This window comes from Oryzias latipes, chromosome 21 (genome assembly GCF_053564925.1).
Source record: "Oryzias latipes strain Hd-rR chromosome 21, Olatipes_Hd-rR_3.1".
Classification (NCBI taxonomy): Eukaryota; Metazoa; Chordata; class Actinopteri; order Beloniformes; family Adrianichthyidae; genus Oryzias; species Oryzias latipes.
In genome coordinates this window covers 20,908,046-20,932,513 of record NC_136257.1, presented here as the reverse complement: position 1 = coordinate 20,932,513, position 24,468 = coordinate 20,908,046, and the positions used below count along the sequence as shown (strand labels likewise).

At 41.1% G+C, this 24,468-nt stretch overlaps 1 protein-coding gene across 4 annotated transcripts; it reads right to left on the bottom strand.

Annotated features, from left to right (window-relative positions):
- Nucleotides 1-801: 801 nt before the first annotated feature.
- On the bottom strand, nt 802-24,456 carry slc12a8 (solute carrier family 12 member 8). 4 transcript variants are annotated; one of them, XM_023950667.2, is made up of 14 exons: nt 24,036-24,456; nt 23,431-23,596; nt 22,494-22,640; nt 21,529-21,720; nt 21,198-21,429; nt 15,127-15,240; nt 14,374-14,461; nt 14,015-14,102; nt 12,319-12,465; nt 2,595-3,240; nt 2,428-2,525; nt 2,215-2,332; nt 2,001-2,061; nt 802-1,355 (listed from the first exon to the last, which is right to left on the bottom strand). In XM_023950667.2, exons 2-14 carry the CDS (start codon nt 23,578-23,580, stop codon nt 1,187-1,189), a joined length of 2,250 nt encoding a protein of 749 aa, XP_023806435.1. In that variant the 5' UTR covers nt 23,581-23,596; nt 24,036-24,456; the 3' UTR covers nt 802-1,186. The 4 variants fall into 4 exon arrangements, with proteins under 4 accessions (XP_023806435.1, XP_078796013.1, XP_078796014.1 ...); XM_078939887.1 differs by having other exon boundaries at nt 24,261-24,387; XM_078939888.1 differs by lacking the exon at nt 24,036-24,456 and having other exon boundaries at nt 2,595-2,887; nt 3,014-3,240; nt 23,431-23,795.
- Nucleotides 24,457-24,468: the final 12 nt, after the last annotated feature.

Below are 24,468 nucleotides of genomic sequence, written 5' to 3'. Positions count from 1 at the left end.
TAACTGCTGTCATTTACAACGAAGGGTATTTAACAAAGTATTAAGTTGAACTTTTATTGTTGACCAAATTTTCATTTTCCACTGAAATCTGGCTCTAAGCTGGATAGCTCTAATGTTAATCTAACTTGGATCATTCTCTGTCAAACTAAATAGAAAACACTCACATTAAACAAAACATAACCAAGAAAAGACCATGAAAGTGCACAATGCAATGCTCTGAATTACTAATGTGCTCATTCCTGCAGAAAACACCTCAATGCATTCATGTAGATTCACTTTCAGAACTATAAATTTACCAAATCTTTGCAGACAAACCTTTACACCAGCCTAGTCTTGACAAGGACTATTGTGAGCACAAGCTGCAACAAAAACAGAACATCTTTGATGGGATTATGCAAAAATTAGAAGTAATTCTACAAATCAAGTGGCTTCTGAAAGTTTGCTGTTCTGAAGAGGAGGTTGTGCTTTTCACATGTTTTATTTTTCTTTCCTAGGGCAACAATCTTACAAATAATTGCATCCAAATGACATGAAAACCAAAGAAACTAATTTTCTTAAAATAAATATAAAAATGCATTCATATCAAATAAAAACTTAATGTTTAATAAGAACATCAGGAGCTGAATCTTTAGTCTGCAGGATGAGAGTGTTTTTTTTTGGTAGCAAAAATGTACCAAATAAAAATATATATATCATTATGTAAAAGTATTTGACTTCTGTTGAACCTTTAACTACATTTGCTTTGTGAACGGTTTGAGCCACACATGACAAGTCAGAAAAGCACAAAAACTATATCAAATCTTTCATTCTTATAATGTATTCATATTTTATTCAATTTTTATTTTTTTTATTTTTTTAACATATACAGGGTTCTTCAGGCTTTACAAGCACCAGAATGAAGAATACGGCTACAAAAACAGAGATCGCGTTACAAGCCACATTTCAATGTATATTTAAGCTTTTATATCACTTTAAAAAATGGAATCATAGAAACTTGCTTAGCACCTCTTGTTTTTCCGACACTTTCTTTGCAGAAAAGGCTCAAGTTTCCTTGCAAAGCCACTGAAAGTTTTGGTTCGTCAGAAAGTGTGCTCTGTTTACATCTCCACAAAAAATATTGTGACACAGTGTGAGGCAGAGAGAGAGGATTTTCAGCTGGATTTGTGACTGTATTTGAGTCAGTCAGTCAGTGGCCTGCTGGTTGCAACATATGATCTGCACTCACAAACGAGGACTGATGAAAGCGGTGGCGTGACGCAAAGTCGACGTTTTCCTCCGTCAGCTGCTTGGTTTTCAGTCCAATCCCAGATAAAGAGGGCGTCAGAACAATTTCATCTTGGGGAGAATTCTGCTTTCTGACAAGCAAAAAAAAAGTCTTTACTAAAAATGATGATGAAAATTTAGACAAAACACGTCCCAAAAAAGGATTATAAAAAATAAACACATTTCTAATGCCACACCAAAAAAAACGAAATTAGGTTCAATTTGACCTTTCAAATTAAAGCAGCACACCTTATGTGGCATTAAAAAATCAAATGTTTACATGTAAATGTTGCTTTAATCAATTAAAATGGAGTACACGGTTGATATTTACGGAGCCCCTAAAGGCCCATTGAAAAAAAATTGAAGTGAAAAAAAAAACATTTGAAGTAAAAAACAACAACAATTGAAGTAAAAAAAAAAATAAATAACGGGTGCACACCAGTTAGTTTTTTTTTTTTTTGCTTCAAATTTTTTTTTTTCAATGGCCCTTTAGGGGCTCCGTAGATATTTAATATCAGATTCAAACTATTATTTTCTTAAGCAATCATTTAATGTTAATATTAATATCTTGGACTTGGACATTTATTATGAGCTCAATTTTAACACGACAAACTATTTAATAGTAAGAGACATTATTTTTCTGGCAATTTTTCTAGCATTAGTGTGTCAATCCATGTGACACACCCACAAAAAACTCCCTTAAATCTTTTAGGATAATAAATTGATTAACACAATACCTGCAAAAGCCACTTATCACTGACTTGATCCATGTGAAAAAACTGAACTGGGATGCAATTCCTGTCAAGAAATCAAAGTTAAGTTACTTCATTTTTTGTATTAAGATGACCAAGTTTAAATATCCCAAAGTATACAGATATATTGATCTGTTTCGGTCTACCTGTGCTAAAAAAAAAAAAGTAACATTAGTGATTGACAAAGTCAGAGAGGTACCTTTAGGCAGACCAGGACTCGTCTTCCCAATGTAGAAGAAGAGCAGCACGGCCACCAGAATGTTTGCCAAAGCATAAACCCACTGAATAACAAACATGATCAATGTGGAACTCACAGCCTGAAAGAAAGAACAAAACATGGTTTTGTTAAGTTCACTTATTTAACCAAGTAAAGGCAAAAGAACAGTTTGTACAGTATGTGTTTTAGAATTACCCCAAAGAGAGCAATCCAGTGGTTACACAGTTTTGCATAGATGGAATTGTTCATCGGCTGGATTTCAAAGCCCCGGTGTGGTTCTTTACCTTCAGCATCTGTGAAATTTAGCTTCAGTTGTTACAAACGGACAACGTTCTTTGTGTTTGATGGGTGAAGGACGTCACCTGTGCTGCGACTGTGAGCTTCTGCAGACCGCTCAAGATCCCCACTGCACATTTCCATGAGGCGTTTAGCTTCTGGTTGTTGTGCAGCCCTCGTCTCTTCCTCACACGGTGAGTGAGCTTCCTCCTGCAGTGGAGATGAGCATGGCTCACCTTCTGTCCCCTTGGAGAAATCATTACTGTTCTGGTCTAGGCCAAAGCTCTCCATCAGCTTCTGCTTGGTGGTAGCTACTCTGGACTGAGGTTTGTTGCTTGGCTCTTGCTTAGAGAGCACCCCCTCAGCTCCTGACTCAGGCCTGACGACAAATGGAAAGATCTGGTCCATGTCTCTGGTAAACTCCAACAGAGTACCTTTGCCCTGTGGGCTCCCGTAGTTGGGAAGGGCAGATTCAATGAGTGGTCTGGAACTGGGCTTTGTTGACCTGCGCCGGCGTCTTCTTCCAGGACTAAAGGCGTTTCTCGTCTGTTTTCTCTGAAGCCTGAAGGTCATGGCCACGCTGAAGTAGGAGTAGTCAATGAAGCTGTAGGTGAGCATGAAGTTTATGGTGACGATTGGCGCAAGGACGTTGACCTGGCCAATGAAAACGAAGGCCATGGTCACCAGGCTGGTCAGGATGATGGATGCCACTGGAGTTTTGTTGGGGCCTTTCTGCCAGCAAAACAGAAAGATACAAATGGTTGGTGACTTTTCAAAAGAATCTAAAGTCTCTATGAAGCTCAGGACAAATATTCCACTAAGTTGGAATCCAAGCAATGGCTTTCATTAAAATGTTAAAACTTTATTGTGAAAATCCAGGCAAGATGATAGCTTTTCTTCTCAGAAAATCAAAGAGTAGCTAAATAACTTATTCTCATAATGTTGAAACCTGTTTTTTCCTCCTTTAAAAAAATAAAATCTAGTTAATGTGTAACTCACATAGGAAATAAACTACAATCTTGTTGGTTTAAATAAATAAAATGACTTTAAACTGAGAATGTGTCATTTTTCTTGAATTTGATGCTTGACATTTTTTGTTGATTTTTATCTCTTATAATATATCTAGAGTAATTTACAAACCTGCATAGGTAAGAACACATGCATTATCACAATAAAGTTTAGGTTCGTTTTAGCCTAATCAACCAAATTCTGTAAGATAAATGCTTAAAGGAATACCTTTTTCTCTCATTTTATTTTTTTGTGTTTAAAAAGAAACACCCAAAAATTAAAAACTGCAATGAATAATCAGCCAACTACATATTATTGTTTGCTAAATCAAATAACCTATTAAACATTTTAAGGTTGCAAAATAAATATGCATACAAATGAATTAAATTAACAGTTAATTTCCTACATATCAACTCTTCTGTGGACAGCCTGTCTATTTAAAATTTCCTTCTATGTTGACTGTATTTCATATTGTGTTTCTTTTTTGTTTTTGCAGAGTGGCAGTTCTTATCCCCATGGAGGATCTTTGTCTTTACCCAGGTGTAGCTGAGCAACTGCTGATGTTCAATCTGAAATGTTCTTATATGATTTCAATAGGGTAGTCGACAGTGGGGAATAACATCACTTTGCTAAAAGATGAAAAAAAAGAAAAAGTTTATAAACAGTACAGAATCTTGTGATTGTGGTCAATTTGAAAGTCTCCAGAATTTTAATTAAGCTGCAACAGAAAGGTTTTTATTCTCCCATAAATATTTTAGATTTATAAAATGATCAAAACTAACAACTTATTTAAAACTTTAAGTACAGGTGTCTATTTCAAGTGTAGGTCTACAGGCTCTTAGTACAAAAATAAGTGTATAGGTATCTAGTAGAAGAGTAGGTGCCTTGTACAGGTGTGGGTGTACTGATGCCTAGTACAAGTGTAGGTGTACAGATGTTTAGTTGAGCTGTACGTGTACAAGTGTCTAGTACAGGTGTAGGTGTAAAGGTGTCTAGTACAGGTGTAGGTGTAAAGGTGTCTAGTACAGGTGTAGGTGTAAAGGTGTCTAGTACAGGTGTTGGTGTCTAGTACAGGTGTAGATTTTAAGGTGCCTCATACAGATGTAGGTGTACAGATACCTAGTACAGGTGTACGTGTACAGGTGTCTAGTACAGGTGTAGGTGTAAAGGTGTCTAGTACAAGTGTAGGTGTAAAGGTGTGTAGTACAAGTGTAGGTGTAAAGGTGTACAGATTTAGGTGTCTAGTACAGGTGTTGGTGTCTAGTACAGGTGTAGATGTTAAGGTGCCTCACACAGATGTAGGTGTACAGATACCTAGTACAGTGTTGGGCAGGGATGAGTCATCAGTCCCAGAACTGGTGTATCTTCATATTTCTTTAAAACACCTCCACTGAATTGTAAATCTTTAGGCAGTAATACTAAAATGCATGAAGAATATTTAAAGTCACTGATGTACTAGCCCTAATCTTAAAGCCCCGTAAGATCATATATGTGACGTTTAAAGCTAGTCAAAATTAGGGGGTCAGGCAAAAAGCAAAGTTTCATCATGAATATTTTTTATGTAACAAGAGAGTGTGCTGTCATTTTGTGTTTTATATAATGCAAGGTTGTTTAACCTGTTAATACTCTAAACCAGGGTTCAGCAACATTTACCACTCAAAGAGCCAATTGGATCAGTTTCCCACAGACATGAAAGCACAGGGAGCCGCAACACTAGGGGTGTTAGAAAAAATCATTTTGCCGATATATCGCGATAGTTCATTTGGCGATTCTTTTATCGATTCAAAATACTGTCAGGATATTTATTTAATTATTTATTTTAATTATTTCTGAGTGTGATGTTTAATTTGATCTTTTGTCCATTTTCCACAACCTTAAATAGACTTTTCTGTCTGTCAAACACCAGAGTTAAGATGAGTGAGATGGAGGAAACAAATTCACTTTGATGCAGACTTCTTTTATATTATTAATTTTTTTTAAATCCAGTAAACCCACTAAAGTATATTCATTTTATGGATGATAACTATTTATTATGGATGAAGCAGCTGTTAGTTTGTTGCGGGTCTGGAATCATAAGCGGTGAGTCTGAGCCCCCGCCCCACCTCTCTACCTGTTCGTTGTTCCCCCCCGCATGCAACCCCCTCCCAGTGTGTTCTCCACAGACAGAGAACACACGGTCCTCAGAGAGCAAGTTGACATGATAGTAGGGGCGCCCTATAGCAAATTTAATTAATATTACGCGGAAATGGGATTTTTTAGTCTGGGGGGGGAAAAAAAGGCTTTTTTGGGGGGGGGCTCGTGTGTTCTCTACGAGATCAACACTGACTGTCTTCTTAGAGGAACTTTCCATCCCATAACAGAGTCTGGTCGGCATACACAGCCGCAGACACGCCCCCTCCGCTCATTCACGCTGCTCTCTTTCTCCTGCCCGCTCGCTATTGCGACTGTGTTAAAGGCACCACGAAAATCTTAGATAGTTATTTTACAAAAACACAGAGAGCCGCAGCACAAGGATGAAAGAGCCGCATGCGGCTCCAGAGCCGCAGGTTGCCGACCCCTGACCTGAACCTTAAAAGGATGAGATGACTTTTTAAAAACCCAAGGAATAAGTGTCTTCTTTTTGTAAAATCCCCACAAAACCCTTTCATCGTATTGCTATTCCAAACTGGGCTTTGCTTCTTGGATGACAGCATCCATTTATCCTTAGGAACTAAATGAAGATTTCAAGAAGAATCCCTTTCTTAAATTAAAGACAGACTTTCAGAGCTGGGCGTGTTCCATTTGTTTTACCTCCACTGTCTGATTGTGTGGTTTAAGGAGGACTGCTGGCAGGCCTCCAGAGCACATAGCAGAGCGGGGCCCTGCCCGTCCGCCTTCCTGCGTTTGTTCTCAGGCTTTGATTTGGGCCAAGATGTCTCTAGCTTCATTCCAGTCAACGGAGAGGTCAGAGGCTGCCAGTAGACAGGGCAGCCTGAAGAAAGCTCTGGAGGACGGGGTCACGGCGGTAACGTGACTGCATAGGAGTACAGCAGCGGTGTATTCCACCTCTTTGCCTCTGAAGCTGCATGATCACTTCTGCTCTATAATTAGGTAGTGCTGTAACCTCTTCCTCCAGAATCTAAACACCACACCCCAGCACGTATATGCTAAACGGGGCTTTTACTATTTAAGATGAACTGTCAAAGTCCCTCTGGATCTTTATTTGAAACTTTTTCCACCTACACCTGCATGTAAAGATGAAAACAATTTCACCTGATCCCATTTTTGGAACAAAAACGTGTCAGTGGCTCTCCAGAGTTCAGAGTATGGCAATCCTCTTTGACGTGTTTCTTGGTTTAATGTGAACATTTGAACTTTCAATGTTTGACTTTCATTCCAAAAATGCAGCTTTGCGCTGCTATGCAACACCTTACAGTAGTAAAGTGATTATGCAATTAAAACAACTGAATTAGTTGAGGAGAAAATGGGCTTTGCATCGGTATCGGTGCAACGCCGATATGAAAAGCTGCTTTTCTCTTCATCAGAATCAGCTGGTTCACGTTGATCGTCTGAATGGTCCAATAGTTAGGCTATGCCAAAGACCTCATGTCATTTAGCTGTCGCTGGAGAGATCTCCGCTGTTAAAGGGTGAACTCACCTGACCGTGAAGACCAAAGCATGTTCTGACACTTAAGTACAGATCAGTTTGACTCTTATCTACACTCGTATTTACTATAGACGTGTTGCTGCATTTTTCTCCACTACCGTATTTTCGGCACTATAAGGCACACTTAAGAGCCTTTATTTTGTTTAAAAAAAAAAAAATCAAATAAAAAAATTCATTTTATAATCCAGAGACTCTTGCATATGGATTAATTCTAGTTCTGCTCACTTATGTTGAATCGACTTTGAAGGGTAACTGCCACTCTGTCAAAATGTTTGGTGGGGTTTAACTGTGAACACGCTAAGGCGGCTAACATGTTGGGGGGGTCGGACTGTGTTTTATTCACATGTTATTAACAAGGTTGGGAGTTGGCGTAATCACAGTATCGTTTCTTTGAGCAGTATCTGGTTTTATACGTGTTGCAAATAAGGTTAGGAGCTACAGGTATTGTGAATATGCTAATGCAGCTAATGCGGCTAACGCTTTTAATGTGTAGTAGCGTGTTACAAACAAGTTCTAGAGATACTGAGAACGCAGGTGATGAAGTCTGACCGACAGACTCATCGCTGACTCTTTTGTCTCACTTAATGCCTCACCTTATTTATGACATCATTTCAAAAATAGACCATTCATTGATGGAGTACCTTATAACCCAGCGAGCTCTATAGTGCGAAAAAAGCAGCAACTCTGCATTAAGAACCATTTTTTGCTCATGTTAACATATCTATATCTATCTATCTATCTATCTAAATATATACTGACCAAACATATAAACGCAACACTTTTGTCATTGCATTCCACAGGCCACAATAGACAACCTGATCAACTCTATGCAAAGGAGATGTGTCGCACTTCATGAGGCAAATGGTGGTCACACCAGATACTGACTGGTTGTCTGAGTCCCCTGACCCCCTCAATAAAACAAAACTGAAGATTTCAGAGTGGCCTTTTCTTGTGGCCAGTCTAAGTTACACCTGTGCAATAATCATGCTGTCTAATCAGCATCTTGATATGGCACACCTGCGAGGTGGGATGGATTGCCTTGGCAAAGGAGAAGTGCTCACTATCACAGATTTAGACAGATTTGTGAACAATATTTCAGAGAACTGGTAATTTTGTGTATGTGGAAAATGTTTCACATCTTTGAGTTCATACCATAAAAAATGGGAGCAATAAAAAAGTGTTGCGTTTATATTTTTGGTCTGTGTATATAAAATCATTGACAGTATAAAGGAACTGGACTGAGTGACAGTGACGTTATTTATAGAAAATGGCTTACTTTCAACTCCAACCAAATTAAGTCAATTCAGTTGAAATTTTTTTTTAACGTGATACGTACACCGCCATGTTGGAGCCAAATGACATCATTGAGCAGTGACTGAACCAAATCGGTCTGAGTCATCATTTCCATAGCAACTGGCTTGTTGGAAGTCCACAGCCCTTCCACTTGAATCCAGGCTCAGGAGAATCTGTCAGACATTGTGAACGTCTGGGATGAGACCACTACTTTTATTGAGGCATCTGATTGGTCAGTTCATAACAAGAAAAAATATAATTAAAAGAAATTAGAAGTGGCAGGAACATGTTAAATAAACGTAGCAGAGCAACAATTGTTATTCTGACAAATAGCATAATTAAGTCTTCTTCTTTCTCTTTCGGCTTTTCCCATCAGGGGTCGCCACAGCGAATCATCGTCCTCCACCTCACTCTATCATGGACGTCTTCTACCCTAACATTAGCCAACTTCATGTCCTCTGTTAAGACATCCATGTATCTCCTCTTTGGCCGTCCTCTTGCCCTCCTGCCAGGCAGCTCCATCTCCAACATCCTTCTACCAATATATCCACTATCCCTCCTCTGAACATGTCCAAACCATCTCAGTCTGGCTTCTCTGACTTTGTCCCTAACACAGGCAACGTGAGCCGTCCCTCTGATGTACTCGTTCCTTATCCTGTCTAACCTGGTCACTCCTAAGGAGAACCTCAACATCTTCATCTCCGCTACCTCCATCTCAGCCTCTTGTCTCTGTCTCACTGCTACCGTCTCTAACCCATAGAGCAGAGCTGGTCTCACCACTGTCTTGTACGCCTTTCCTTTGAGTCTTGCTGGCACTCTTCTGTCACACAACACTCCTGACACTTTCCTCCAACCGCTCCAACCTGCCTGCACTCGCCTCTTCACCTCTTTTCCACACTCCCCATCACACTGAACTGTTGACCCCAAGTACTTAAACTCCTGCACCTTCTTCACCTCAGTCCCCTGTAACCTAACGCTTCTACCTTGATCCCTCTCGTTCAGACACATGTATTCTGTCTTACTACGACTGACCTTCATGCCTCTTCTTTCCAGAGCAAACCTCCACCTCTCTAGCTGTTCCTCCACCTGCTCTCTACTCTCACTGCAAATTACAATGTCATCCGCAAACATCATTGTCCAGGGAGATTCCTGTCTTACCTCGTCTGTCAGCCTGTCCATCAGCATAGCAAACAAAAAAGGACTCAAAGCTGATCCTTGGTGTAGTCCCACCTCCACCTTGAACTCCTCTGTCTGACCTACAGCACATCTCACCACCGTCATACTTCTCTCATACATGTCCTGAACTACTCTGACATACTTCTCTGCCACTCCAGACAATCTCATACAGTACCACAGCTCCTCCCTCGGCACCCTGTCATACGCCTTCTCTAAATCTACGAACACACAATGCAGCTCCTTCTGACCATCTCTGTACTTTTCCATCAACATTCTCAAAGCAAAAATGGCATCAGTGGTGCTCTTACGGGGCATGAAACCATACTGCTGCTCACAAATCTCCACCTTCTTCCTAAGCCTGGCTTCCACTACTCTTTCCCACAGCTTCATTGTGTGGCTCATCAACTTTATTCCTCTATAGTTGCTGCAGTTCTGCGTGTCACCCTTGTTCTTAAAGATCGGAACCAGAACGCTTCTCCTCCATTCCTCGGGCATCTTCTCACTCTCTAAAATCCTATTGAACAACCTTGTTAGAAATTCCACTGCTGTCTCTCCTAAGCACTTCCATACCTCCACAGGTAGGTCATCAGGACCAACGGCCTTTCCGCTCTTCATCCTTTTCAGAGCCTTCCTAACCTCATCCTTTCCAATCTCTGCTACTTCCTGCTCCACAACAACCACATCTTCCTCCCTTCTTTCCCTGTCATTTTCCACATTCATCAGCTCCTCAAAATACTCCTTCCATCTTTTCTGTACACTCTCTTGGGTTGTTAGCACCTTTCCATCTCTGTCCTTTATCACCCTTACCTGTTGCACGTCCTTCCCATCTCTGTCTCTCTGTCTGGCTAGCCTGTACAAGTCCTTCTCTCCTTCCTTTGTGTCTAACCTGTCATATAGCTCATCGTAAGCTTTCTGTTTGGCCTTTGCCACCTCTCTCTTCACTCTACGCTGCGCTTCCTTGTACTCCTGTCTACCTTCCTCAGTCCTTTCTACATCCCACTTCCTTTTAGCCAACCTCTTCCTCTGGACGCATTCCTGTACTTCCTCATTCCACCACCAAGTCTCTTTACCGTCTTTCCTCTTTCCAGATGACACACCAAGCACCTTCCTACCTGTTTCCCTGATAATCTCTGCTGTAGTTTCCCAGTCATCTGGAAGCTCATCCTGACCACCCAGGACCTGTCTCAACTTCTGCCTAAATTCCTCACAAGTTTCTTCATTCTGTAGCTTCCACCACTTGGTCTTCTTTTCTGTTTTCCCTCTCTTCTTCTTCCTGACCTCCAGAGTCATCTTACACACCACCATGCGGTGCTGTCTGGCTACACTCTCTCCTACTACCACTTTGCAGTCATTAACCTCTCTCAAATGACCTCGTCTGCATAGGATGTAGTCCACCTGAGTACTCCTACCTCCACTTCTGTATGTCACTCTATGTTCCTCTCTCTTCTGGAAGTAAGTGTTGACTACAGCCATTTCCATCCTCTTCGCAAAGTCCACCACCATCTGTCCTTCCAGATTCCTTTCCTTCACACCAAACCTGCCCATCACCTCCTCATCACCTCTGTTGCCCTCACCAACATGCCCATTAAAGTCTGCTCCAATAACAACTCTCTCTCCTCTGGGAAAACTCTCTATGACCTCATCCAACTCACTCCAGAATCTCTCCTTCACTTCTAACTCACAGCCAACCTGTGGCGCATACCCACTGACTACATTCACCATCACCCCTTCAATTTCTAACTTTAGGCTCATCATCCTGTCTGAGACTCTTTTCACCTCTAGAACACTGTTTACAAACTCCCTCTTCAGAATCACTCCTACCCCGTTTCTCTTCCTATCAACACCATGATAGAACAGTTTGTATCCTCCTCCAATACTACGTGCCTTGCTGCCCTTCCACCTTGTCTCCTGCACACACAGTACATCTACCTTCCTTCTCTCCATCATGTCTGCCAGCTCTCTGCCTTTCCCTGTCATTGTGCCAACGTTAAGAGTCCCTATTCTCAAACCTATGTTCCTGCCTTTTCCCTTCTCTCTCTGGCCACGGACCCTTCTGCCTCCTCTCTTTCTTCGACCAACAGTAGTCAAATTTCCACCGACACCCTGTAGGTTAACAGCATCGGTGGCGGTCGTTGTTAACCCGGGCCTCGACCGATCCGGTATGTCTAAAGTGTTGTGGATGATTCGCATGGTTATTTTGGCAATTTTTACGCCGGATGCCCTTCCTGACGCAACCCTCTCTATTTATCCGGGCTTGGGACCGGCACAGAGGCAACTGGCTTGCAACCCCTGTGGCTAGATTGACAAATAGCATAATTAAGTAATAGCCGTTTATTTCTCAATAGAAATCTATGGGATTTCGGCTCTTGGAACCAGTGGGTCCTTTATATTTGGAAAGCCAGGGGGGCAGGGGTCGTTCAGTCCAGTTCTCATATACAATCAATTGATGACATTAATGAATGCAGACAAAAAAATAAGCAACTATGCAAAAATCATCAATGCTAAGTCATATTTAATGAGCTCTGCTTGCTCAGTTTTGCTTGAACAATCATCCAAAGATGATGCTTTAGCGTGGGTTGGTCTGTACACAGAGAAAAGTCCCCTTTGGGCTTGTGTGTACTAAAGCTGTGCATAAACACACACCCTTGTCAAACACTCCCATCTAATGTCATGGCGCTTCCACCCACCCCTCTGCCCAGGAAAGCCAGTGAGGGGATGACCCTCTCCTGGGCGATGCACTGGAGGATCCTGGGAGCTCCGTACAAGCCGCCCATGCAGGATGCCAGCGAGGAGATGTAGAGACCCAGCAGAAAGAGGAAACCCACCAAGGAGACCTGGAGGAAGACGGAAAACAAATAGAGGGTGAAAAAGGATGAGGTGGAGCTGAGAGCTTGCAACAGTTACACCCCAGTTAGTTCCGCTGCAGCCAGCCCTTTAGAAAAACAATGAGAGCGGATCCCTGATTGAGAAGGCCAGGTCAAAGCTGCACATAGACATTCTTATTTTAGGAGTTTTAGATCCATTTTCAAAACAGTCGTTTTACTTACAGAGCTTCTTACACAGATGCAGCACTTTATTTATCTGAGCACATGCTCATTTCTTTAGACGGGACACTGAACAACAGTGTTTCCTGCAGGTTAAGGAGGACAGAACGCACACTCAGAGCTGTTAGGGATGAGAAAACGAAGAAAATCTGCCGAAAGGAGTGATAACGGTGAGAAAAACATGTGGATGTAGATCAGCAAACAGCAGCTGGTTTGGGGGCTGAAACAACCCCCCCACCCCACCCCCCCAGCCTGTTCAAGGCACTAACCCTTTTCTTTTCAAATGCAGCATCGCTTTGGCCCCTTCACAACAGCAAGGAGCAGCTTCTATTCACTCTGTGTAGATTAGAGCAGTGGCCTCCAACCCTTTTCAGGCCACAGAATGGTTCAATGTCAGGCAATATTTTCACAGACGGGCCTGTGTGAGGCTGACGTAGGTGTCAAGAGGTTTTTTTTTTTTTTAAGCTTCCAGTTTCCCGTAACTTTTCAGGGTCAAATTTATCTTCATCCTCTAAAAAAAAAAAAAAAAAAAATCTGCAGCTGGTTTAAACTTCATTTGCACACTAGATTTTGTGTAGGAAACATTAAAATGTGAAATAGTCAAAAGCCAAAAGAAAGAAAAAAAACTTAATTCGTCTTATTTTTAAGGTGCAAAAAAAATAAATAAAAAAAGTTTATAAAATTATTTTCCAGATATACTAATAAACATGAATCCACTGTTTAAGCAACTTAATTAGCTGCAGTAACAATATACAGCTGGTTGCTGAATATTGTGGATGATTATTATTATTATATGTATTTAGGAACAACTGTTGCAATAAATCTATATTTTGAGGAGAGACTCCTGGTTTTTGTCTTTTAAATGCAGCTTTCTTCTCTTATTTTGAAGTTGAAGGCTCGTCCTCCGTTTCCTTACAGGCTCTTCTCTGCAAAAAAGAACTCTCCAAATACCTTCTGTTTTTGTCAATGTTTCTAGTTTTGGGGGGGGGGGTTCAGGTTAGCATTCAGCTCAGCCGCTTTAGTAAAGTAGCAGATGGATTTTGGATGCGTGACCAAGGCCTCAACAAGTGTCAAGAATGAGTCAAACGTAATGGGAAGAATCCAGGAATCAAAATAAAACTTCAGAATCAGATTATAAGACTGAAAAAATGTAAATCAGGCTTTTTTTGGGGGGGGTTGGGGACCACTGCTGTCAACCAAAGAGACAGTGCAAGAGAATAAAACGCTCATGACAATGAAATCCTGTGATGCATGTTTCTAGTGCATCCTTATGTCTCATCAGCCTCCCTTTGCTGGGAGTTCACTCAACTGAAACGGGCTCAAATGGAAACAGCTTCACCTTTTCTGCTATCAGGAAGTCATAGCGGAGAGCTTCTCGTGTGCAGATGGCTCCTAGGAGGAAGACAAAGACCAGATACAGGAACCACCTGCAAAACAGAATTATTATCAACAGCTGCAGTCTCACTCTAAACAAGAGCAATCAGACAGGACAACCGAACACGTAAAGGTCTGCTGATGCTATCCGGAGAATGTGGCCGCTTTCTTCTCTTCTTTGCAAAATAGTTTTCAGGCACAGAGCCAAAGAAACATGGACCCCAAAAATGTGGCCCAACCAGGACTTCCTACATGATCCTGCAGATCATTTGCAAAGCGTTCTGGGAAAGTTTGGCCTGGAATCGTTTTGGGGTGTTTCCTTACGAGGTGAAGACAGCTGCCAGGGTTCCCACGGGGATGCTGTGCTCAGGCCTCTGAAGGTCTGAGCTCATGTTGAAGCCTGACATGACCCCTGCACACAAAAACCACCGGGTCCACCACAATCAGAAATCTAGACACCACTCGACTCTCGTCACAAAATGCTGGATGGATCAGGCTGACACAGGGGGTCTGCAACCTTCCAACACTTGGAGCCAATCAACTCAACGCAGCAAATGTAGTAGTGGGTGGCGTAATGTGTAAAGAATTTTTCAACAATGGGAAATCTGCCTTATGGGGTTCTTACTTATTATCTGTAGTACAAAAATCTGTTCAAATGTTTTAGTCCAACTTTGTTAAACTGTGAAACCGCACTGCTTGATGGGTTGTTGGAGCATTATGGGTACTGTAGCCAGAAGCCTCATGTACTGATATGTACTGTGCCTCAACTGTTTGTGAATGACTTCAATAAAGTTTGACTATTTGGACTGATTTGTTTTTGCTTGATGCGCCTTGCAGTTAAAAAAAAAAAAAAGATACTTTTTAAAATGAGAAAACATACGATTTTCTTTAACCCTTGCATGTTGACGTTGGGAGTGGGGTCATCTGGACCCCACAAGACAGGTAGCAGCTTACCTTTGCCATGGTAGGGATAACACGTCAACGTAAGGGTGGGGGTCATCTGGACCCCACAAGATAGCACCATGGTGGAAGCTGCGGAGCCTCCAGTTGCAGACCCCTGAGGTGGACTGTTCTCACCAGTAGCGGCAGGGAAGAAAACCCCAAAGACCGTGAAGAAGTTCTCCCCCGGGCTGTAGTCTGGAACCGTGTTGGAGCGAAGGAGCCCAGGTGTGTAACCGATGAAGCCATGCTCTGAAGGAGGAGGAGGCAGCCGCATGCAAAAACACAAAAGTCAACCAAGATTCCTCACTGACAGAGACCACTTTCATACCTCCAGGTGACAGGAGGATAATAAACATTCAAACGTTTTGCAGAGGTGTGTTTTCGCTTTTGTTCATAGAAAAACAGTAGAGATGCATTTTTTGCACAGCATTTCCACTTGAAATGCATGGATTTCATTTGAAGAAGTGCTGCAGGGCAATCCTTTCAGCCATTCTTCTGAATGCATGAGTGAAAGTTCTGCTGCATCGGTTGGGGATCCATTGAAGGCGCACAGCCTGAAAAGGACCCGCCTATGCTGCAGCACCGGACATTTCCCCCCTCGGTTATCTTGCGATGGGAAAGAATGTGTTCTCTCAGATTAATGACATGTTTATCCAAAAGGAAGTTACCACCCTTTTCAGAAGCTCAGCAGCTTCCAAGACTGTAGAGGGAGAATCAAAGGCAGCCAGAAAGGGTGACAGAGTGCGAGAAAAAAAAAAAAGAAGTGTAAGGAAGAAAAAATTTTTTTTTCATTTTCTCCATCATTTAAAAAAATAACTTTCCTAATAAGTTCCACTCCAATCAGCTTTCGATCCATTTTAAATGCGCTCCCAGTGGTCTTTTAATTATGACTGTGCCATTTTTAGCTAAAAATCATTTTTAAAAAACGGTTGTTTTCTAGGACATAGTTTCTGCAGAGCAGCACTAGTTCATTGGAAATTCTTTGTGGGCGGGACCGTTGGCGCTAAGCAACACCATCCTCTTCCGTTGGCAATCGCTCAGAGCTCGGAGCAGGGAGCGCGTGGCTCCTGATTCACAACGAGTTGAATAAAGAAATACTCAGAAATGCCATTTGAAGCTGTATTTCTTTAGAAATGTCCTGCATCAGAAAAATGCCACAAGAACACGTTAAAAACACCAAAAACAGCATTTTCATCTGAGTTTCTGTGTCAGTTTAGAAATATTCGGGGGAAAAAATTGGTTTTATGAGACGCAATGAAACAAAAAAATCAGAACACGGATGTTTATTAATTAATTTGAATTGTTGTTGTTGTCTTTGAGAGCACGTAAAGGGTTGAGGTTTATTATCAGCCTCTCCTCCAGTGATTAGATTTGTCTTGAAATGTGCAACATGACGGCTGCGTATTCAAACGTCTGTTTAGTCAAAGCCATTGCATCTTTTTTGTTTTCCTGGGTGGGAATTTTAAGCTGGACTGTGGTTCCTCTCCTCTCCTCTCCGAGCGTTCCTATGATGCTAGCTGGAATGCGTAGTTGGATTACTCGAGCATTTTGAGGCCTCTCCCTACATCCGGCTGACCTTTTACCCCAAACCTCTGTGGATGCAGTGCAGGCTGAGGTCCAACAGAGGGCGTGGCGCGTCTCACTGGGATCACTGTATATATTTATCATTTGGATCACGCAGAAAGATGATGTGGCGCTCTCTGGAGTAGAAAACAAAACAATAAAACTTCAGATCTCAGTTCCGGCGTTTGTCTTTGTCATAAACCAAAAATGTGGGTGAGAAGGGTTAACGCCCAGAAGCATCCATGTTCTGTGGAGGAACCGGGTTGATAAATGACCAAACTTTACTTTTGGTGAGAGATGTAGGCGGTTTTTCATGACAACACTGTGCAGAGATGACAGCTTTTGTCTGCGACACAAACAAACTTCAGAAAGAGCACAACACTAGATGGAGCAGAGCCACCTCAGCTGTGGTGGTTTTGGACAGCGGTGCACACAGCGGGTGTGTTATCTAACCAAGACCACCTCGTTTTCAGGATACGCCTCAGCGTTCAGCAAGTTCATGCTAATCTGGACCCGCTTTGTCAGAGAGGTCTGCCAGTTCTCCGATTCAACATGAGGTCACAAGAACACCGGCTCAGGGACAAAGACGTGACGGATGTTTTTTTTAATTCTTCAGAGCTGCAGTCTGGCCTCTTCTTAAGCCAGGAATCCACTGAACAAACGTTCAGCTGTCACACCTGAAACGGCGCCAGAGCAAAAGAATCTCACCATCATGCTTGACCTTTGAAGTCATAAAACATTTTAGGGAATGAGCGGGGTTTCAAAAACAAATGAATACTTTTACTTGGTAATTAGTCAAATATCTCAAACTAAAACAGTCCAAAAGTACTGATCAATGCAAAACCAGAACCATAGAACAAAAAGAACAATAACTATAGACAAAATGTGATATTTTACAGGCCTAATTTCCCACAAACTAAACCCTGAAACTTGAATTGATTTTTTTTTTTAAACATAATGGGGGAAAATATTGTAGCTGGGTCATACATGACGGCATTTTTTTAAGATTCTGTGAGCTTTTCTCCTCATCTCACATGTGTTATTTACAGACTGATGCTTCTCTCTTGTCACTGAACAGGAAGTTGACCCTGACTGAGAACAGGAAATGTTAGGAAGGACTTCCTGCAGAGCAACAAAAGGAGATAATCTTCTTCAGAAAAAAAAAAAGAAAAAAGAATCTCAATTTAAAAAAAAAAAAAAAAAAAAGATCGCTCCAATGAGATTTTATGCAAAAGGCTGAACAGACCAATAAAATGGAAATTGCTCACTGACAGACACGCAGATAGAGAAACAGATGACTTTATTCATCCCAAAGGAGAAATTTGGCTTTTCTAAGCTGGAAGTGTTGTTGCAACATAAGCGATGATGCAGTGACATCTGCTGGACAGATCAGGTCACTGACACTGAGGTTCAGGGCATTTGGAGGTCAGAAGCTTTACTTTAGCTTTACTTTACTTTACATTATTCTGGCAGAGATGCAGACTTGGACTTGAAACTCAAACTTGGGTCACACATGAGAGTCACACTCACAGAACTGAGCCAAGAGTTCAGACTTGGGACTTGAGAACAAGGTTCATCAATGTATTCCTTTTTTTTTGTCTCCAGGACATCACTATTAGGCCTAATAATTATTATTTTACATTTAACTGTCTTTTGACAATTGCTGACATTTAAATCTGAATTTTTACATTTGTGTTTTAAAGACCCACTGCCATGAAAACAGGGGTTTTGGGATTTTTGGGATTCTTGTAGTCTTTTTCTCATATGGAGAACATATACAGAGAAAACTGTTTAAAATTGTATTTAAGAGTATGTCTTTATTTAAATTGTTGTGAATCAGGAGCAGATAAAAAAAATGCAGTTTGAGGGGCTGTAAGCTGGAGCGGGTGTAAACAGATGGGTGACAGTAAGGGGGGGTGGGGTTATTCTGCACTACAGTCCTGCCTACAACTCAGAGGTACATTTCTACTGAACGCCTGCCGCTCTGCAGAAACTATGTCCGTAGAAAACAACAAGGTTGTTTTTGGTTTTTAATCATAATAAAAAAAAAAAAAAGAACACTGAAAACGCTTTTCAATTGGATCAAAAGATGACAAGAGTTGACTTAAAAGAGACTAGTGAGCATTTGTGTCTGATGTGCCTCATTTGAACATAAATGCACTCTATGCATCTTTTCTCCCACTGCCTTTTGAAAATAGACTTTAACGTTGAAAATAAACTATAATAGAGTTTCTGAATGGCTGAACTGAAACTTCATTGACATTTCAACAGCAGTGCCTGATATTGCTTCAAAGGAAAAAAAAAGGACAGAACCTTCTTCCAGACAGGCGTTCCTGGAAGAAAAGACTACGGAAACTTGCTCATGACCGCAATTTAAGACTAAAGTAAGATTCCCTCAAACAAAAGCACATCTTAAAACATTATTACTTTGTTGTTTTTGGTTTTTAGGGCTTCCACTTTGACAAAATACATTCTATTTGGACTCATGTGTGCGTGCATAGATGCAAGTCTGTCTTTTTATGCTTAGGAAAGATTATCTCAAATAGATGGAATCATTGTTTTTTTCTTTTTCCAATCAATTTATTAATCCATAACTTATTTTGTTTTTATTGCATGAAATAAACCAGCTTTTTCAGATTCTTTAAATTTTATCATCAATATGATTCATTATTACACCTTAGCTGTGGTCAAAACCCTATTTGGTTTTTTAAAAAACGTTTAAAAGATTAAGTTGTTTGCCAAAAAAAACCCAAATGTTAAAAGCATTTGAAGAAGATGATAAACTGAGTTTGGCACCAGTGTCGTGTTTGTATTCGTACACTGTTTTTTCCCCCCACACCCCTTTCTACGGAGCCCGTGTCCTGACATTAAGATATAAAAATATATCTTGTTCCCACAGGTTATTATGTCGTTCGCACGAAATACTATTCTGTTCCCACAAGATACTATTGCGTTCCCTCAAAATACTATTCCGTTCCCACTGCCAATCATTGGTCTTGTTGTTAGACCTTGGTCACAGGGACACGGTGATTGGCCAATGATTGGCAGCAAAGCATTCTGGGAAACGTGACGTACTGCTATTGTTGTTATGCTACGAGCCAAAGGTAAGTGCTTTAGGCGAAGCAGCCAGCTTAATATGATATTTTTCAGATTTTCATCGAGACAATAACAGATCGACCATTCTTGCTTTTATTTTTACCACTATTGAATGCTCACAGAGACACGGAAGTAGCGGCAGGAAGCGGCTTTTGCAGCAAGATGACTGAGGGCGTACCACAGATCATCATCATCATGTGAATGAACGTGAATACGATGAATGCTTTGTGCTTTTTGAAATAAATAAATCTGTTCTCTAAACATCCTCTGTGTCTTCAATGCAATGTAATGAGACACACACAGACAGAAATGTGAAGGTATCTGCTGTAAATCTATGACGTAAATTCATAACAGGATCAATGATCGGCTAGTCAGTTAGCATGTAGCCTGATAGCCTTCGAATGTAAAGGAACTGACTGCTAAAGTTAATAAAAGACAAGTCCTGAATATTATTATTCCTATTCGACCCTAAACTACAATATCAGCTGTCTGTCAACAGACCAGCCAGTTGCCCAAATGCCGGCATACATCAAAGAGCTCTGCGGCGGCGCTAGTAGTAGCCTAGCAGGAGCTATCGTATGACAAAACAGCCTTGTTATCATAAATCTTTTGATATTTTTCTTATATTCATTGAGACGGTTATAAAGTGATAATTTTTGTTTTTCATGTTCCTTTTTTGAACGAATATGGGTCACAGACACGGAAGTTACCGCTGATAGCGGCTTAGTTTTGCCGGCGTACAGAGAGCATATCCGCGTGAATGACTTATGACGTGAATAATTACTGCGTTCGAACGGATTAATTATTGCGTTCGAACGACATAATTATTGCGTTCGCACAAGTTAATCATTTCGAGGGAACAGAATAGTATCTTGTGGGAACGGAATAGTATCTTGTGGGAACGGAATAGTATCTTGTGGGAACGGAATAGTATTTTGTGCGAACGACATAATAACCTGTGGGAACAAGATATATTTTTATATCTTAATGTCAGGACACGGGCTCAGTACCTTCCAGTGGGCTTAACTCAATTAAAAAACTAAAAATTCCAAATATTACATATTTTTCCGGGCCAGCCACTAAACAACCTGAGCATCTATTGAATCAAAGAAGCACTCCACCAGGGTACACAGAGATGTTTTGGGGCATATTTCTTTTGTCTTAACAATTGGAACAGTTTCCTGAATCCTAAATTCTTGCTTACATTGCTTCTGGTGGTTATAGGTTGGCCACAGTGTGTGAATATGTGTGTGTGTGTGTGTATGCATGGGTAATTGGGGCTGTAAAGCACTTGGGGCCTTAGAAGGTAGTAAAGCTCTACACATTTACCATTATTAATATTTTTATTAGTTGTTAAGGAGTTTGTTGTATTTCTTTTGTTTTTGATAACTGAGTGGTGCCTTTTTTCTTTTGTTGCACATTAATTTGCATTAAGCTTTTGTTTTTAATGAATAAAGCACTGAGTGAGTAAAGAGCACATACTACATTTTGTTGTACAGTCTCCATCTTTCCATCTAAAATAACTACTTCGTCGAGCCCAGCCCTACCTGGATCTAGGTGTGTGAAGGTGCCTATGACAAAGTCCAGAGTGGACACTGCCAGCACAGCCAGCAGCAGCAGCTGCAGCCTGACTATCCACTTCACGCCCGCCAGGTTGATCCCGAGCAAAGCCAGCAGGACTGCTGCCGACATGCAGCGCACCGCCCACTGGTTCTGCAGTCCCAGCAGCTCTGCCACGGACTCAGAGAAGCCTGTGATGTACATGGCTCCAGCAACACACTGCAGGGGTTCAGCACAAGACGAGAGATATGAACTGCATCCAAACCTACAACTAACCGCAGTCTGAAAAGGATTCTGGGACAGTCACGGATCACTCACCTGTCCGAACACGTAAAGGAGACCGACAGTTCCTCCCACTCTGCCCCCGAGGACAGTAGAGATCATGGAGTAGACTCCTCCACTGCCAACGCCGCAGTGCTCACATACTCCGATCCCCGACATGACGGTCACTAAAGCTACCACCGCAACCATGGAGACCAGGAACATCCCCAACAGCACGCCGGTGTTTCCCTGTGAAAAGATGACCTAATATGAGTCACTGCTGGGCTGCTCTATCACTGATCATTTCTTTAGAAGTTCTGCTACTAAATTTGCTTTACTGTTTGATTTTTTTTTCTATAAGATTATTTGAAATTTTGCAAGGAAATAAAAGCAACACTGTCTTGGTCTTTCGTTAGCTCAAGGCTTTATTTTATCCATGGATTGTTGTCTTTAAAGCTCAACTGCAATGAAAATGGTGGTTCTGGTGTTTTAACATGTTCTTGTGGCATTTCTCTTGTGATGGAGGACACACACACACATAAATATATAGAAATTAAGCTTTAAATTGCATTTCTGAGTATTTCTTTATTAAATTGCTTTGAAGCAGGAACAGACCAAAAAAAATGCAGTTGGAAAAAGATCAAATTTGTGACGCCGGACGGTCAACAAACTCCCAGCAAATGGGGGACGGGAAGTGGGGGTGGGCCCACATCCTAGCCACAACTCAGAGGTGAATTTCTAACGAACTACCGATGCTCTGCAGAAACCACGTCCTAGAAAAAGACAGGTTTTTTTGGATTTTGCCTAAAAATGGCCAAATCAAAATTAAAAGATAAGTGGGAAGACTTTTACAATAGATCAAAAAATGACCACAGTGGGTCTTTAAAGTTTTCCTTTCCCCCTTTCACTGCCTTAAGACATTCCATGTCTTTGAACTTGTATTCCAAAAACGTAACCAAAGGAGCTGGAGATCATTTCCTACACAGCAAAAAAACTTAAAAAAAAAAAAAAATACTACTGACCACCAGGTAGCCAGTCCGCAGGAAAAGCACGACCCCAAAGATATTGATCATACAGGTGGTGAAAACCCCGTCCCATGTGCCAAAAAGCACCGGCTCCCACACAAATAGCTTGATCCTCCACCATGGCTGACTGGACTGTTGGAAACCCTGCAGACAAAATCAGTGTCATCATTCATATGGAGCCCTGGAAATGCTCTTTGAAAAAAAAATAAGGATAAAATGTTCCCTCAAGTTAGTAAATAAATTATGGTCACAATTTAGCATTTTGTGCAAACAAATTAGCATTAGTTTGTGAGCAAAAAAATGCTAATGAGGGGGGAAAAAATGCTAATTTATGCCTACAGAATACTAAGTTTCTGCCACAAAATGCTAATTTGAAGACACAAAATATTAAAAAAAAAGTGTAAACTTTTTTCCTTGAGTGCTTTCATTAAATATTAGACTGGGCATTGTTTAAGAACATCTGATAAAATTAGCACATTGACACATTTTTTGTCAAATATAAAAATATAGGGATTTTTTGTTCCTTTTGACGTGATGTACTAGAAAAACAGCAATTCCACATTGATTTGAACAAAAAAAAAGTCAAATTAGACTGTAGAAAATTTTTAATTACACTTTAGTGAGTTCAAAAACTGCCAAGAAAACGTCTGCTCGTTTCGGGGAGAAATGAAGCTAATAGCTTATTTTCTGTCTAATTAATACATTTTTGAGAGCATTGATCGACTGCTCTTTACATTTTTGTGGAAACTATATCACAGAGAATAAAGAGTCAATAAACCGTCATTTGAGACCAACTTCAGCTTTTTAATATTGATGATATCAAGTTTTATAAACATATTTAAGTCAAACCGCCCACTAATTACCAATCGAAATAGGCTATAATCTTCAGGTTTGATTGTAGCTGTTTAGAGTTTAGAATAGTATTTCTCCTCACTTGTGCATCCTCGTGGAACAGATCGTGAATGTGTGCGTTTGTGCCGCCGGCAGCAGTGGCAGCAGTCGCCCCGTTGAGTAGCTCAGCTCCATCGCCCTCCTGGTCCTGGCTGAACACGCTCCATCCAACGGGTAGGGAGTCCATTGGCATTGCCAGCAGATGTTACCTGTTGGGGCCCAAATATGAGGCAGAACGTGGGATTCGCTTCCCCCGCTCCACTATATCTATCCTCCGCGGACACGCGCTTGAACTTGCGCTCAAACGACTGTTTCTTCCCGTAAAAGGGCCGCCCGGCGCGGCAGGAGCAGGTCACCCGGGTCCCGCAGGGTGTGAACCACATCCACTGCCTTCACAGGGCTACGACTAATTACAGGTTACGACGTCACAAATAAAGCACATTTTCGGCCGTTCCAAGAATAACACGCATCCCTATTAGGAACACCCACCAAAATGTTAATAAAAAAAAAACAATAAATATAAAAGAAAATGCCTAACAAGCACATTAATTTTAAAAAGAGAATTGAAGATACAAGTACAAAAGCTTAAATTAAATATCCCGAAACTTCAAACGGTGTGTAACAGGTTCCAAATGATCGTAACCTTACCTTTCACACTCACATAACATTGGTGAAAATGGAGGAAAATAAATAATAATTGAAAGCTAGTCAAATTATTCAGTGATGGACAGACAGAGCCGACACCACTGCGTGCGTGTACACTAAAGCGTCAGCTTTAATAAGTCACTGCTTGCATTTCCAGGGTGTGTTGCGGCATTTGCACAAGGATACAGTGTTAGCTTTGGCAACAAGCCCGGGAGCAAGCTTGTTTACCGTTGAAAGTAGGAGAAAATGAAAGAAGAAGTCTGAATTTGAGCCATTCTTTTCCTAAAATAAGGGTTACAAACAGCTTTAGTTGAATTTTGAATCACGAGGCCCAATTTAAAATCCTCTTCTACGTGAAACGTTCACCTGTTGATTTCTCTTCAAAACAGGAAGGAAAGGTTTAATAAAAATTGACCCCAAAAAATGAATTCCCCAA